At 41.8% G+C, this 16,672-nt stretch overlaps 1 protein-coding gene across 6 annotated transcripts in view; it reads left to right on the top strand.

Moving 5' to 3' along the window:
• MLLT3 (MLLT3 super elongation complex subunit) overlaps positions 1–16,672 on the top strand; it is a 140,112-nt gene that overhangs the window by 63,682 nt on the left and 59,758 nt on the right. For 5 of the 6 annotated variants that reach the window (XM_080574498.1, XM_080574497.1, XM_080574495.1 and 2 more), the window contains exon 4: positions 3,239–3,382. The exons of the other annotated variant lie outside the window; for it this stretch is intronic. In XM_080574498.1, coding sequence (XP_080430624.1) covers positions 3,239–3,382 — 144 coding nt within the window. The remainder of the gene's footprint in view (positions 1–3,238; positions 3,383–16,672) is intronic. 6 annotated transcript variants of the gene reach the window in all.

Below are 16,672 nucleotides of genomic sequence, written 5' to 3'. Positions count from 1 at the left end.
TAAGTGCAGTCCTTTAGATAGCAAATACAGAGATTTCCTTTAATGTACATAATGGGTTCTGTTACTCTTAACTTGTTTAGATGAAAAGAATTGGACTTGGGTGGAATTAAAGAGGAGAAAGCTTGCCTGATATCTTAGACTTAATGAAAAATTTTTTAATAGTTGCAATATTATAGGTTCCTTTTGTATATGATGTGTTTTGGTGGACCTATTATACTTCACATATGCTTCTAAGGTACTTACCTAGTTATTTTATAACATCATTTTAATCAAGTCGGTTTTTTATTACCTTTAATATGTCAAATGCTTGGTGAAAAGCTAAAACGACAAGAAAACAGATGCATAATAAGACTTTTTGCTGGAACCTTGCTCATGTAATTTGGGTTAGAGTACAACTTTGTTAGCTCTGTGTGCTTTCAGGTAGAAGTTCCAGTATTGTCTTTCACAGAAACTCTGTCAAGGTGTAAGGTGTAGATAATTCTGCTGAGGCGCTTTCTAAGTTGTAGGTTTTGAAGTTAATTTTGATATGTTCCCTGTATCAATCTGTGAGGAATAGGGCTCAGTCTACCCACCCCGTTCCCTGTTAGAAAGGGAAGCAGAAATGTCTCAAAGTTGACTGACCTCTTCGGAATGCTTTTTAGCTCTGTTTCAGTTATGAAAGCAGTTTGATTCATTACAAGAAATCAGATTTTATTAAAGAAAACAAAAATATTCTTTTTAGCTCATCTATTAAGAGCTCACCCCCAAACCAGGTGGACCAAGTCAGAAGACGTTGATTCATTGAAGCATCTCTACAGAAGTCTTCCTGCCCCACATTTCTTTTTCTGTTTTTCACTCAGACTTCTGATTGCCTTTGACTGTGGAGACCTGAGAGTCTCAGGAGTTCTCCTCAGGAGTTGTTGTTTAGACTGAAATCAAGAGGGCATCAGTAATTACAACTTAGCTCACCCTCAAGCAGCATGTAGAATTAGGAAGTTCGCAAACATCCCTGACCCTGTTTTGGTGTAATGGAACACAACCAGCAGCAGTTGAAGTGTGAGTCGGCTAGCTTTTCATATAGTTATAGCAGCATACCCTTTCTTGGGCCAGTACAATCCGTAGGAAAAGTGGCATAAAAGTGGAACTGACATTCCTGAGGCAAATCACTGCTTTCTGGTGGCTCAGCTACTCATCCTACTCCAAGATGCTTCCATACTTCCAAGTATGCCAGAACTGAAAAACAGAAGATGGAAGGAGGAAGAGGAGACAGAACATCATCACTTACTCAAGGTAGAAAACTCTTCTGGTTCATAAGGAACCCTAATGAATGGAGAGGGCAGGGGTACAGGATGCCACTTGGATCAGGGAGAAAGTGCATCCCTTCCCAGAACTAAACAGAAATTGGTAGAAAATCTAATAGGCATTTCGCCCTGACAGAAAATGTTCCAAGCTCGAAAGGATTGTGGAAATAGAAAACCATCCTCTGCCAAAAATGTAATCAACATCATCATCAGGATATAGTTGTTAGCCATTGAGACGAAGTCCTTGGAAAAAAAGGCTTTCAGGTGGAAAGACTTCTACTCTGGAAAAAAACAGTCAGTTTAGAATAAGGTTCATAAACTGCACTATACTCTGTCTTCTCTCTCAGGACTGTTTTGAAGTAATGGCAGTGCTAAAGGGAGTGCTTTGTTTAGTGAAAGTTTGATTTGAAATTATTGGTTATGTTCATCTAACTTTCTACAGAATTCTTTGAAGACTTCAGTTTGTAAATTCTTGTAACTCTGCTTTTATGACAAAGCTGCTGATACCAGCTGATTCCCTATAGCAACATGACCGTTTTCTAAGAAGCACTTCAAATTTTTTTTGCAAGAAATCATGTGTTCATCTTTAATGATAAGAAATGTCTTCATCCATGGTAGCCTTTGAAAATGGTCCATGAAGAAAAGAGCCCGTATAAGGCAACTACTCTCTTCTGTCTTCAGAAATAAGCAAATGCAGGCCTCTTATCTCAGGTCTCTTTCTGTTGTCCCTGCTCCAAGTTTAGATGGGATGCTGAGCCCTTGACTGTGCTTGAAAAATGACTTGTACAGTATTACTTTTAGAGATTTCTATACTTCCTGTTCTTTGCATCCTTGGAATCCTGAATCAAAACAACATTTTTTAATGTGATTTTTTTAAAGCATTTGATATTTCTGTCACTGAACAGAGCACATCTTGATCAGATGCAATGTGGGTTATATGCTGAGATTTTGCTGTCTCTTCCTCTTCTTCCCTTTTGGTTCCCTTTTTTGCTAGCCTTTCCTGAATTTACCCTTTTACTTGTATTCTGCCTTAAGACTGACATTGGTTTGGTGGCTTCTTTTGCACATCTGGATCCTTGGAGAAAGGGCTATTTAATGTTGCTTTAAAAGAGCACTTAAATTATTATTTATTATTAAACATTTATTATTAATTTATTTCTAAACTTCTGGAACAGAACTTTGTAAATGTATAACACAAAACGTACTTAATATCTTTCTCTGGTTTTGGTAGTCTATATAGTCACTGTAGTGTCTTTTTTTCAGCTGACAATTTCTCAGAACAGTAGAGCATTTTCTTCCAAGATAAATTTGCCTTTCCTGTTCTTTCTCCCTCCATATTGGTACAGGGAACATTCAGTTTCATTTTTTTTACTACAGTGGCAGATGACTTTAAATGCTTGGAAGCTGTGGTGGAATACTTGAATTCTATCTGGCCACAATGGTTCAAGGCAAAAAAGTATCATTAATAAAGGAACAGATACCATACATGGGAGTTCAAATATAGTTTGCTGCAACAGTTTCGTTCTTAGCCTTTTTTACAACTTTTTGGGATCTAAGGAAGAATTTGCATCCAAGAATTTACTGCAGTGTTGCCTTTACTATCTACAGCTCAGAAATGATTGAAATGATTGTGTTGGTGACTGAGTTAACTAGTGTAAATTGAATCATGATATACATGTCTTTAGCCTATGCCAGATGTGGTGTAACACTTTCAACTAAGCCTTGTCAGGACAGCTTGAAGTTCATGCATTTTACCATCTGTTATCGTGGGCTGATAGGAACTTCTCTGATTTACTGTAGCTCAACTGATGGGCTGTGTCAGAAGGAATTCTCTCAGAACATAGAATGGTTAAAAACAACATAATTTTAATTTTAATTGACAGTCTTATGTAGCCCTTGTTTTCAATTTAGTTAGTTTTGGTGTTAGATCTTTCTGTCTGGTTATTTTCAACCCTCAGGAAGAACCTAAGAAAGTTCGATTTGACTATGACTTATTCCTGCACCTTGAAGGCCACCCACCTGTAAATCACCTCCGCTGTGAAAAGCTCACTTTCAACAACCCGACAGAGGAATTCAGAAGAAAGCTGCTAAAGGCAGGAGGGGTGAGTCCTGCACCCGTGTCAAAAGCAATTACAATAAAGATGTTGCTGCTTATTGCTGGTGCATGATTAGTGTAATAGAGATTGACCTGGCAGTGAAACTAAGTGAAGTGTCTTTGTGATTAACTTAGTAGAAGAGCTCAGTGCTTGTTTTTAAGTTGAATGGGTGAACAAATGAGCATGTGCCTACCTCAAATAGACAATTAGGTAGTTGCATTTGATGCCTCTTAACAACCAAGTGATTCATATTTATTTCTGCAAAACAGATCTTAGGCCTTATACATGAAGCATTGCTTGCTTGACACTCCACAGGTGAAATACAGAAGGGCTATTTTGATGAGAGTAATAAGAGCATAAAATCTTTGTCATTTAAAGAGAAATTACTTTATATAAGCAGAATGAATTCAGTAGTTGTAGAACAAATTAGAAACAGTAAGTACAGGTAAGCATGCTGCACTTTATATAATATATATTACACAGTCCGAACCAGAAAATTTACCAAGACTTGTTCACAAATTTTTAGAATTAGTGGGTATGAAAAAGTTCAAAGGAAGTTAGCCTCTTCAGAGGGAAGAAAGGGTCATACCTGTAGAAACGTATTTATATGACATTTTGTCTGTTAGGGCTCTGCTGAATTTCACATAATGGCAGGATCACTCATTCTGGCAGGAACCACAAGAGGCTCAGGCCGGGCTGCTCAGGGCTTCAACCAGCTGGGACACGAAGCCTGTGCTGCAGTGTCCCAACCTGCCTGGGCCCCAGCTCCATGGCCAGGCTGTCCTGGTGGGGAAAAGGTTTCTCCTCATCTCCATCCTGAGCCCCTCGTGCCTCAGCCTGTGCCCTGCCTCCCTCCCTCCTACCAGGCACCGCTGGGCAGAGCCTGGCCGCGTCTCCTCCGTCGGTGCTGGGACTGCTGCTGGGGGCCCCCCGCAGCTGCCCCTTCTTCCGGCTGAACCAGCCCCACTCCGCAGCCTCGCCTCGCAGGGCAAGGCCTCCAGCACCACCACCTTGGTGCCTCCCCTCCCCTCCTGCCTGTTTGTGTGTTTTTCCTGTACTCTGGTTCCCAGAAACAGGAGCAGCATCTAGAGCACCAAGCAGAGCGGACAGCTCCTGCTCTCCCCTGCCTCTAGGGCCATGCCTTGCTCCTACCACCCCAGGTACTGCTTCTTAGGCACATGGCTGGCCTCAGCTCAGCTCACTGCCATCAGCACCCAGGGCTATCCTCCAAAGCTGCTCTCCTTCCAAGGCTGCGTGGCTGCAGGTCTTAGCGTTTGTCCTATGTCTCATGAGAATTTTATGAACTAGTTCCTCCAGCCTGTCTGGGTTCCTACTGGTGGCAGCCCTGCTTTTTTTGAGTGTCATCTACTTCCCTTCCCTATTAGGTTGATGAATAGGAGTATGTTCTGTCTCCTGTGGGCCACAAATAGAGATGTGCAAGCCTACATCTTGTGTATCTATATTAGGCCAATGCTTATCTTTATATTTTTTGGCAGTCATAAGTATCAAAAATGGTTAGCCCTATTTAAAGCAAATACACAACAGTAGGTTCTGGAATCAAGATAAGAGGGAGCTAGTTTGTGAATATTCTGTCTGCTGATGAGGATCTTTGAAAACAAAGCATAAGTAAGTAGTAGGCATAGTGTGAAAGACCTTGTTATCCTCCTGGAAAAGAGATCTGTTACTACTGTAGAGATTTTGAAATAGAAGCATGAGCTGTGTTTTTTGTTTGCATTAATTAGGTGTAAGAGGGTATCCATGTCTGGACAGTATATTGCCTTTTTAGTGGGTTTCCAAATAAAACATCAAGATTGTACTCTGGAAAACTTCATGAGCAACTGCTTTAATATTAATCATAATCAGGTCAGTTGTCAGTCAACAAGTTTTACCCACAAGTGTAATAAATCTAAATGTATTCTGGCAGGGACTTTGACAGAGTGGGTTGAGTAAAAAGGAAAAAAAAATAACACTGAACATCCCCTTGTATTGTTCATTTTATGTGTCTTCTAATTTTATGTTTCTTGAATTAACACAGGCAAAAATGCTGCCTAATTGTAAACAATGAAATACAGGATGTTTTAATTGAAGTCTTTTCCTGAACATATCAGCATTCTTAAAAGGCAATGATGTGAACTGTTTTGTCTTCTGGAGGAGGCAAAATGCTTTTTTTTTTTTAATTTCTCCAATCTGGTTCTAAGAAATGTGTCTCTTTCTTGAAGCTGTCATTCATTCATTCATTCTTCTCTTTAGGTTTTCTGACCTAGGGGTATGTCCAACTGACTCAGGAGACATGATCTAATAATGTTCTGTCTCAGTGTTAAAGGTCTTCATGAAGGGCTTACATCTCCCAACATTGAAAGGTCCATTATACTTTTATGACATGCTGTCCATGTGTTTTGTTTTAGTTGTTGAAAGCTAGCTCTCACTTCCAAGTGTAGGTAGAATAGACAGTTGAATGAATCCATGATACGCGAACTTATTTGTAACTACAGTGCTTTAGGCTGAGAAAGGCATTTACAGGAAAATCAAATATAAGAGGTAGATTTTGCACTTACTTAAATGTCAGTAATTAATACTGCTAGCTTACAACTGCCTCTAAGAAAAAGAGTAATGAGTTGCTGAATTTTCCTCAACCAGTGACAAGGCAGGCAAAATCAGGTTAATGTCCTTCAAAATGAATGAGGTACTATATTAAGGCAAAATGTTGAGTGGTAGCTTTAGGAAAAGCACTTGAAGGTGGAGGACTTCTGCTGACATGCTTATATATAATAGTGTAAACCACTTAATTTCTGTGCATCTCAAAACCCAGACCTCTCATTAGTATTTTTTTCTCCAAGGAAAAGTCAGGGGAGATGTAGTTCAACTGAAGTAGACTACTAAACATGAATATTTATCATTTTAAAGAACATTTTTATATAACAAAGACTATATCCTTCTGAAGAAAGAACTGCAGGCTTTATATAAAACATTATGCACCCAGCACATCATTTAAATGTAAAACAAGGCATACGCTTTAAGGAAGCAAGTTAGAAGAACAGCTGCAGTTTGTGTTTACTTTTGGAAGTATTTGGCTTCACTCAGGAGCTGAACCTGGAATTTCTTTGCATGCTGCCTTTTTCAGAGTAGTCCAGTCTAAGCATTTTAGTCCTGTCTAAGCATTTACTTCTTGCTGTAGAATTTTCTTGAGATATCATTTGGATGTTCACAACTCTGCTCTTCACTCACACCACATACCTCATCGTATCCCAAATGCAAATTAGCAAGGAATATTTGCTAGAGCCGATATTCTTCTGTCTATCAGAGTAATAGCCTATTTCTTAAAGGAAAAAAAAAAAGCACAGAGATTGCCAGTGCTGCCTTCTGGTTCCCATTCATACCTTCTCCATATGTATCCTGTCCATCACGTGCCCAAAGGTTGGTCTGGTTCTCCTGCGGCTCACTGAGAGAGTAAGAGTAACGCTTGGATATCCCAGGTAGCTAAACTGCACAAATGTGCAGTGTTTCTAGATCCACTACTACCCACTAAGCTAAGCATGATATTGAGAGTGGTGCCAGTCAATAAGATAAACTCTGTGAAATATTTCTATCTTAGTGTTAGATTTGATATCATGAGAACTGAAGCATAGATGTGCCCTCAGTCTTGATTAGTAGGAGGTTACCAAACTACAGGCTTTCAATGATAGAATTATTAGGGTTGAAAAAAATCGTCAAGAAGATCTCCAAGATAATCTGGTCCAACCATCCCCTTACTACCACTGTCAGCCACTAAACCATGTCCCTAAGCACCATGTCCAACCTTTCCTTAAACACCCACAGGGAGGGTGACACCACCACTTCCCTGGGCAACCTGTTCCAATGCCTGACTGCTCCTTCTGAGAAGAAATGTCTCCTGATTTCCAACCTGAACCTCTCCTGGTGCAACTTGAGGTCATTCCCTCTAGTCCTGTCACTAGTTATCTGCAAGGAGAGGTTGATCCCCAGCTCCCCACACCTTCCTTTCAAATAGCTGTAGAGAGCAATAAGGTCTCCCCTGAGCCTCTTTTTCTCCAGACCAAACAACAACCCCAGCTCCCTCAGCCGCTCCTTACAGGACTTGTGTTCCAGGCCTTCACCAGCTTTGTAGCCCTTCTCTGGGCACGCTCCAGGGCCTCGATATCCTTCTTGTACTGAGGGGCCCAAAACTGAACACAGTACTCAATGTGCAGCCTGGCCAGAGCCGAGTACAGGGGAACGATCACTTCCCTGGTCCTGCTGGGTACACTATTCCTGATACAAGCCAGGATGCTGTTGGCCTTGGCCACCTGGGCACCCTGCTGGCTCATGTTCAGGTGAGAGTCAACCAGCATCCCTAGATCCTTTTCTTTTGCACAGCTTTCCAGCCACTCTGCCCCAAGCCTGCAGCGCTGCATGGGGTTGTTGTGACCAAAGTGCAGGACCCGGCACTTAGCCATGTTGCACCTCATCCCATTGGCCTCTGCCCATTGACCCATCCTGTCCAGGTCCCTCTGCAGGGCCTTCCTACCCACTCGCAGATTGACATTTCCCCCCAGCTTGGTGTCATCTGCAAACTTGCTGAGGGAACACTCAGTTCCCTTGTCTAAATCATCAATAAAGACGCTAAAGGGGATGGGCCCCAACACTGCCCCCTGGGGAACACCACTTATGACTAGAATCTGAGAATTACTTTTTTAGCCGCATAGGAAGATTGGCTTCAGAAAATGTATTTCTGTACTCAGGGAGATAAATAGAAACCTTTGGTTCAATCTTACAGAGGCTACGTTCAATTAGCAAAGTCCTTCATCGGGTTTGCCATCTTCAGACACGTTTTGTACAATGAGCTTTCCCCTATGCCCTGAAAAATTTTTAGTTATGCTTAAGTCTTTCTCTGCCTTTTACCTACATTCGTTCTCATAAATGTAAATAAAGGTTTATGGAGAAAAAAAATGTTTTCTAAGTATACTGGGCAAATTCAGTCAAAATATTCAGTATAATTCTCTTTTCTGTCTCTTTCCATATCTACTGTAAATGACATTTCCCTTAGAAAATGTTATTTCCACAGCGAACTTCAGAAATTTTTTCCACTACTTTCACAGTGTACTACCTAATGATGAGAAACTAATAGGTAATATGTTTCTATTTGTGAGTCAAGAGGGAAGAAAGACACTGAACGGAGTGCAGTTTTTTTAAAAAAAAAAACACAAAATGTGTCGGAGTATAGAAATTCAGGTTTTCAAAAAAAAAAAAATCCAAAACACTGCTTTCTATTTTTTTCAAACCTTTGTGTTGTCACTCTGTTAAAGTTTAGAGAGATCTTTCCAAATACTCCAGAAACCTATGTAATACATGTTTTAAAACATGTTCTTTGTCCATATAATGAAGATGAAATCATGGGGATTTCCCTCTTCTCTCCCCTTCCTTTTTCTTTGCAATTCTTCAGTGTCAGTTGGAAGAGTTGGCTTTTACCCAGAGCCAACTTCAGGTATAATGCTGCTCGAGGGAAGGGATTATCTTTAACCTTGTGCTTTTCATAATTAGGTAATTGAGTTTTCTTTAACTATATATTACTTTAGTTTCAAGCAAATAACTTAAAAGAATTCAAAAAGATTTTCTATTCCCTTTAGGCTATAGGTTTTTGTTAGTGGTATTATCATCATTTTTTTGAATAGGAATAATAGTAGTTCAGGGAAATTATGTTTGTTGTTTCTCTTAGTGCTTTCAGTAGTGAATGAACTTGTTCTTCACTGTGAAATGGTGTGGGGTGGCTGCAGCCCAGGACCACACAAAGAAATCAGCTTATTCTGTATGCCAGACAAGTATAATTGCATCTTCAGTGCTGCAGAAATGTAATGGGCCATTTTGCCTGGAATTCTAACAGATATGTAATAAAACAGACTAAAAGTACAATTCAAATATTTCAGCAGCGTGTTATGGAGAATTTTATCTACTTGTCTAAGACTGTTGTGTGGAGGTGTTCCTGGATTACCAGCTAATTAAATGAAACATGAGGTAGCTTGGTGTGGACCCTTTTGAGGCAAGATTATTCCAGCTGTGATGGCCTTCTTGTATTCTGGAAAACAAAAAGTAGGAGACAGATGGGCTTTTTGATAGTGCTTCATTCCTCTAAAGAAACTCTAATGTGCTTTGAGGAGATTGTCTTGATGTGGAATAACTGTGACAGCTTGTGCAGTTTTTTAACTGTGTGAAAATCTATATAGTATGGTAGGACTGATTATTGCATATCAGGAGTCACAGGATGCATGTCTGCAGAAATTGTCAGTGAGAGAAGACCAGCTACTGTCGAACATTTTGAGGCTGTTTTTCATGCTTTCTGTACTCAGATCTAAAAAGCAATGTTTGGAGTTTTGATAAAAGGATGCTCTTGTTGGATAACTGGGTACTCCAAGCTGTTTAACATGTTGGTTGATAACACTTGTCTTGGTCAGGTCAATTTTTGTAGGGCACCTTGTAAATCAGTGGTGAGCAGGATTATGTACAGGTGTTATGGTTTCATAATGTTGCCCAACTTGCTGGGAAAAAGGGCTCCCAATTCAATATGAAATCTATAGAATCATAGAATAGTTTTGAAGGGACAATTAAAGATCATCTAGCCAAGCTCCCTTTAAATGCCTCTGGACATTTACAACTTCTCTGGGTAACCTCCTCCAGTGCCTCACTGCCCTCACTGTGATTATTTTTTGGCTATATAATCTAAATCTACCCTTTTTCAGTTTGAAGTCATTACCACTTGTCCTATTACTACACCTCTGACAAAGAGTTTCTCTCCTCCTTTCCTGTAGGTTGTAAGCCCCCATTAGGTACGAGAAGGCTGTAATGAGGTCTCCCCAGAGTCTTCTCTTCTCCAGGCTCAACAACACCTACTTCCTCAACCTGTCTTCACAGAATCACATAATCATCTAGGTTGGAAGAGACCTCCAAGATCACCAAGTCCAACCTCTGACCAAACGCTAACAAGTCCTACACTAAACCATATCACTAAGGGCTACATCTAAACGTCTTTTAAAGACCTCCAGGGATGGCGACTCAACCACCTCCCTGGGCAGCCCATTCCAATGCCTAACAACCCTTTCAGTAAAGAAGTTCTTCCTAACATCCAAGCTAAACCTCCCCTGGCGCAACTTTAGCCCATTCCCCCTCGTCCTGTCACCAGGCACGTGGGAGAACAGACCAACCCCCACCTCTCTACAGCCTCCTTTAAGGTACCTATAGAGAGCGATGAGGTCTCCCCTCAGCCTCCTCTTCTCCAGGCTAAACAACCCCAGCTGCTCCTCATAAGACTTGTTCTCCAGACCCCTCACCAGCTTGGTCGCCCTTCTCTGGACTCTCTCAAGCACCTCCATGTCCTTCCTGTAGCGAGGGGCCCAAAACTGAACACAGTACTTGAGGTGCGGCCTCACCAGAGCCGAGTACAGGGGGACAATCACCTCCCTAGACCTGCTGGCCACACTGCTTCTTATGCAAGCCAGGATGCTGTTGGCCTTCTTGGCCACCTGAGCACTCTGCTGGCTCATATTCAGCCGACTATCAACCAGTACTCCCAGGTCCTTCTCTGCCAGGCAGCAGAGGAGAGGTCTTCATAGGAGAGGTGCTCCAGTTCTCTGATCATCTTTGTGACCCTCCTCTGGACTTGCTCTAACAGTTTCATGTCCTTCTTATGTTGGGGACCCCAGAGCTGAATGCAGTTTCTAGGTGGTGTCTAATGAAAATAGAGTAGAGGGGGAGAATCACCTCTCTTGCTTTTGATGCAGCCCAGGATGGAGTTGACATGCAGTGAGAAGGCCCAGACTGCCAGCTCATGTTTAGTTTTTCATCCACCAGCATGCCCAAGTCCTTCTCATAAGGGCTGCTCTCAATCCATTCTCCACCCAGCCTGTATTCATGTTTGGGATTGCCCTGACCCAGGTGCAGCACCTTGCACTTGGCCTTGTTGAACTCCATGAGGTTCACCCAGCCCCACCTCTCAAGCCTGTCCAAGCCTCTCTGGAGGACATCCCTTCCTTCCAGTGTGTTGACTGCACCATGCAGCTTGATGTCATGGGCTAACTTGCTGAGGGTGCACTCAATTTCACTGTCCACATCACTGACAAAGATGTTAAACAGTACTAGTCCCAGTAATGCCTGTTGAGGAACATGACTTTTTATTGGTCTCTACCTGGACATTGAGCTGTTGACTGTCACGCTCTGGATGCAACCACTCAGCCAATTCCTTTTCCACTGAACAGAGCAACTCTCAAATCCATGTCTCTAATTTAGAGGTAAGGGTATTGTGGGACCATGTCAACAACCTTATAGAATTCGAGGTAGATGACATCAATTGCTTTTGCCTTGTCCACTGATGAAGTCAATCCATCATAGAATGCTACGACTCCTTATATATCTTCATAAATGATTTGGCTGATGGGATTGAAAGCATCATGACCATGTTTGCTGATGGTACTGAACTGAGTGATGAGGTGGACACCTCAGAGGGAGAGCTGTCTTACAGAGAGACATGGACAGGCTGGAAGAGTGGGCAAACAAAAATTATATCAGGTTTAACCAAGGCAACTGCGAGGTCCTATACCTGGGACAAGATATCCAAAGAGCCCAGTGTATGCCAGGATCTGTGCAGTGGCAGGAATAGCCTTGTTGAAAGGGAGCTGGCAGTCCTGGCGGATGACAAACTGAACATGAGTTGGTATTGCTGCAGTAATGGAAACAAATCAGGTCCTGGGACGCATCCGCAGTGGCATTACTAGAAGAGACAGAGATACGATCATCCCACCCTACTTGGTGCTTGTCAGGCAGCACCTAGGGTACTGTGTCTAGTTCTGGTCCCTATCATTCAAAAAAAGAGACAGACTTGAGAGGGTCTGAAGAACGGTCATGAGGGTGATCAAAAGGCTGGAGAACCTGCCTTATAGAGAGAGACTGAAGGAGTTAGGTCTTTTCACCATGGAAAAGAGAAGGCCTGGGGGAACCTTTTTACTATGTTTCAGTACTTAGAGTGCCTACAAAGAAGACAGAGGTCTCTTTGTTCACAAGGAGCTATATGGAGAAGACAAGGGACAATGGATACAAGTTACACTGGTAGAGGTACCTTCTTGATATGAGACTTTTTACAGTAAGAATCAATTGCTGGAACGAACTCATCTGGGACATGATTTGTCAGTCTGCTAGGTAATCTCTTTTAGGCTCCTTTTTCCCATGAAAGGTCAAACCTGATGATCTTCTGAGGTCCCTTCCAACATGGACTGTCCTCTGATTCTGTGATTATGTAGTTAATTGATGGTACACAGCTGTTCCCTGATCTGTTCCTTTGTTCACTGGTACACAGAACTACATAAATCAAACACAGCATGTAAGAACTTTTTGTTCCATGGTATTCAGTTGTTTTGAGTATCAAATTGGAATGGACTTAGAGGGTGCCTGCAGTCTGAGCATTATGGGGACTGGTCACTTCAGATGGATGAAGCAGGTACAATTGTTCCTTCCCAATATGAATACCAGTTCTACCTACTATGTTTTGGGAGAATTAACTTTTCCTTTGCCCTTGCCCTTTTATTTAAAACAACTGGCAGACAAAGGTTTCAGTTACTAGCCCAATAGATACAGGGTGGCAAAGTGGATGTTTGGTGAACTGGAGGCATGAAAGTACTGTGAGGAGCTCTGTTTGAATACTTGTCTCTATATAGTGGTTTATGACATAGTGATACATACGGCAAAATGATACCATTTTTCTCTAGGATTTGACTGATAGGAAGAGTGTTTAAAAAAGGAAAAATAGCTATCTTGTATATTTGCCTGCAATGGCAATGACAGTAAAAGATAGTTTATGTACACTTATGCTTTTGCTCTGTGGTGGGAGATAGTAACTATAGTAGATAATACCAGCAAGATGTTAATGTATTTGTATGCTCCACTAAGGTTTAGTCTTGCATTGTTTTCCTATTTTTTTCTTGGATGTGTTATTAGGAAGAGATCTTGTTAAACCTTATTTTTGATGTTAACTCTTTCCTATGCTAAGCTAAATTTTTTTTAAGGAATGGCTTACTAACAGTGGTATAGGAAACTTCCTAGTTACAGTGTTAAAAAAAAAAAAGGGAAATTTGAAGTAGTTTTCTCTTGCCCTGGTTTATTATTGTGTGTTAAGGAGCTGCCTACACTGATGCTCTAGCTCTCCTTTCACAGAGGAAGTGAGTGGAATGTGTCTCTGACTTGGATTATTAAAATAACTCCCCTCTCAAAACTGTCCATTAACTGCAGTCTTTGGTGCTGCTAGAGCTGATACTCTTTGGAGCAGGACAAGGAATAACATCAGTGGACATCTGTGTTTTTTCCTGTTTTTGCTCATTCACATCAATTAGTTTTTCTATTAATCTGTGCTGGTATTGGTCTGTGTTCTTTGTCTTGACCAGTAGTCATCATCTCTCCATGTTCAGTAGATTTCAGGCTAGCTTTCTTGGGAGTTGGCTTCACTCACTAGCTTTTTATGTGCCTTATGAAATAACTTATCTACCCTTTTTTATTCTCTTCTTTGAACATCATCTACCCCAACTCTCATGTTGTATGGTGGAGCTTCTCCTGAACAACACAGGGGGTCTCTCTGAAAAATAGTTCTCTGTGTATCGTCTGCAAACTTGCTGACAGTTCACTTGATCCATTGGGTCATTAATGAAAACATTAAACAGCTCTAAAACAAGCATTGAATCTAGAGGGATTACTGTAGTTACTAGCCTCCAGCTGGACCTCGTGCATCTCAGCAGGACCCTTTGCAACCAGTATTCCATCCAGTTTCCCACCTGTCTCTTCTATTCATCTATCTCATATCTCATAGATCTGGCTGCAAGGAGGCTGTGGCAAATATGCACAAAGCTTTGCGTAAAATTAAGGTATGCTACACTTATGCCTTTCCCCTTATCCACAATGTGAATCACAGGAATCAGTCCAGTTAGTTGTGTTAATTGGGCAGGAGTGCTCTTACCAAACTTATGCTGACTTCTGTGTGTCACCTTCTTGTCCTTTGAGTGTCTGAAAGTGTCTTCCAGGTGGGTTTTCTCCATCATCTTCCCAGGAACTGAGGTGAAGCTGACAGGCCTGTTGTTCTCTGGGTCTTCCTTCTTGCTCTTGAAGAGGAGTGTGACATTTGCCTTTCTGTTGTCATAAGGAACCCATCCCAATCACCATGAAGTTTTAAGGATGTTAGACATATTGCAGTGGTACTGGCTGGCTCCTTCATGACCCTCACATCCCATCTGGTACCTTGAATGTGAGTGGCCGTGTGGACGAAGTGCTCCCTAATTTCATTGTCTTTTGTGGGCACTGCCTCACTCCTCTAGACTCTCTGAGGACTCTCAGGGACTTTGGAGGCCTGACGGAAAGAGGTCTTACTAGAGAAAACAGGCTAAAAGAGTTTATCAGCCAAGTCCTTTGTCACAAAATCCCTTGCCTCATTGAGCAGTGGACACACATTGTTCTTAGCTTTCCTGTTCATCTGCCTGTTTGTAGAAGCGCTCCTTCTTGTCACATATATCATGCACACCTATGGGTGTAAAGAGTTATTAAAGTTTGTGAGGATTCTGAAGTTATCACCAGTAGATAAAGCTTTTTTAATTGAGACTTAAACAGAGCGAAACAAAAAACATGGACATGTTTTAGTTCAACCTAATCTCTCATTTCTGCATCATCTCAAGCCTGATTGTTATACTGTGAGACTAGTTGTTTTCTGTTGGTCGCGTTGCTTTGTCATTCAGAACCAGGTCCTCTAATCCACCTAAAATTTTTATAATCTAAAATATATAGAGGATATTTATATTTATATTTATATATTTATATTTATATATATATATTTATATTTATAGAGGATAGTTGTATCTAATTGCCTAATTATCTAATTTATGTTGCGTACTTAGAACTCGTTTTGTTCAGACTGTATTGTTTCTTACCTGAATTTCTTTTTCCTATTTTTATCCAGAAAGATGTATCATCCCAATCTGTTTTTTCTATGCTCTCCTCATCTCTGTAGTCTCACGCTTAAAAGTTTGCCTTTAATTTTTTAAGTGCTAGTTTAATTCCTTGCCAGTTAACGTAGAACATGTTTTATTCAGATACTGTATCCCTTCCAAAGTTTGCAGGCTTGCCAGTGGTAGCCATTTTTCCTGTTTTATTCTGAAGTTTGTGTTGAGACTGCCTTTCTATCTACTGCTGAGTTTGATATTTGAAGCCTTGTATAATACGCTGCCAGTGAAACTTGCATTGCAAGTGTCCTTTTCAGCCTAGTGTTTAGATTCCCTGAGTGTTTTCTCATGTCACTGGTACAGCATGGCCATGACCACAGAGAGCTGCCCAGCACTATCAAATTTCCTTTTGAGAAACCATCTTTGTCTGTACCATGTAGCTGCTTGTTGGTCTCTTCCAGCACTTCAAAGTCATTCGTGCCTGATGCAACCACTCAGCTTTAGTCATCTTTTTGCTACCAACTATTTGTAGGACTTAGGACAAGGATGTTTTTTTCATCTCCTTCTCTCTTTTAGTGGCGTTGTTGTTGCTGTTTTTTTACTACAGTTTCAGGAGAGAAAGTTTGAGGTTTGAGAAATCTCCATCAGCTGTGAAGAAGCCATCATACCTTCAACACACTCAGATCTAACAGTGATCCCCTGAAACCCTACCGGGCATTGTGTATTGACTAAGCCATATCCTTGATTTCATCAGGCAATTTTCTCCTGTTTCTCTTGATCCTTGTATGATCAGCCAGCTTCCACAGCTGCCAGCCATCTTCGTACAGAGCCGTGCACTGTAAAACCCGCACTGCCACGAAAGGCAACCCTAGGGAGCACCGGTGACCAGGGCACAGTGCGGCAGTTTGTGTGGGAGAGTGCCTCTTCAGAGGAGGGCTGTCCTGCTGGCTGAATGGGAGGCTTGAGGTACATGTCCTGTGACCATCTGCACAGGTCAAGGGCACTCGTCCTACTTCAACCTCTTCAGCAGAATGGTGGGCACTTGTCTGAGAGCATAGGCTGCAGCTCTGGCTGGGGCTCTGCACCACCTACCCCAGCAGTGGCCGGTGCCTCTCCACCCACATGGAGCTGCTGAAGGGAGAGGCTGCAGTGCAGACCTTGGATGGCTGGAAGTCCCTGGGCCTTTTCCTGTGGCAGAGGCAGGAGGCAGACCTGCCCACAAAAAGTGTGCCTGTGTTGAGGACCTCAGCAGGTCGCTGAGCTGTGGGAGGTGGTGAGAAGGCTGGTTTAATATCAGGGAGGCCGAGATTGAGTTAGCTGGTTCTTAGCACAGTCTGCAATG

Source organism: Anser brachyrhynchus (genome assembly GCF_964034855.1).
Source record: "Anser brachyrhynchus genome assembly, chromosome: Z".
In the NCBI taxonomy this organism is placed as follows: Eukaryota; Metazoa; Chordata; class Aves; order Anseriformes; family Anatidae; genus Anser; species Anser brachyrhynchus.
Note: the sequence above shows the minus strand (reverse complement) of the source record. Positions and strands in the feature narration are given on the sequence as shown.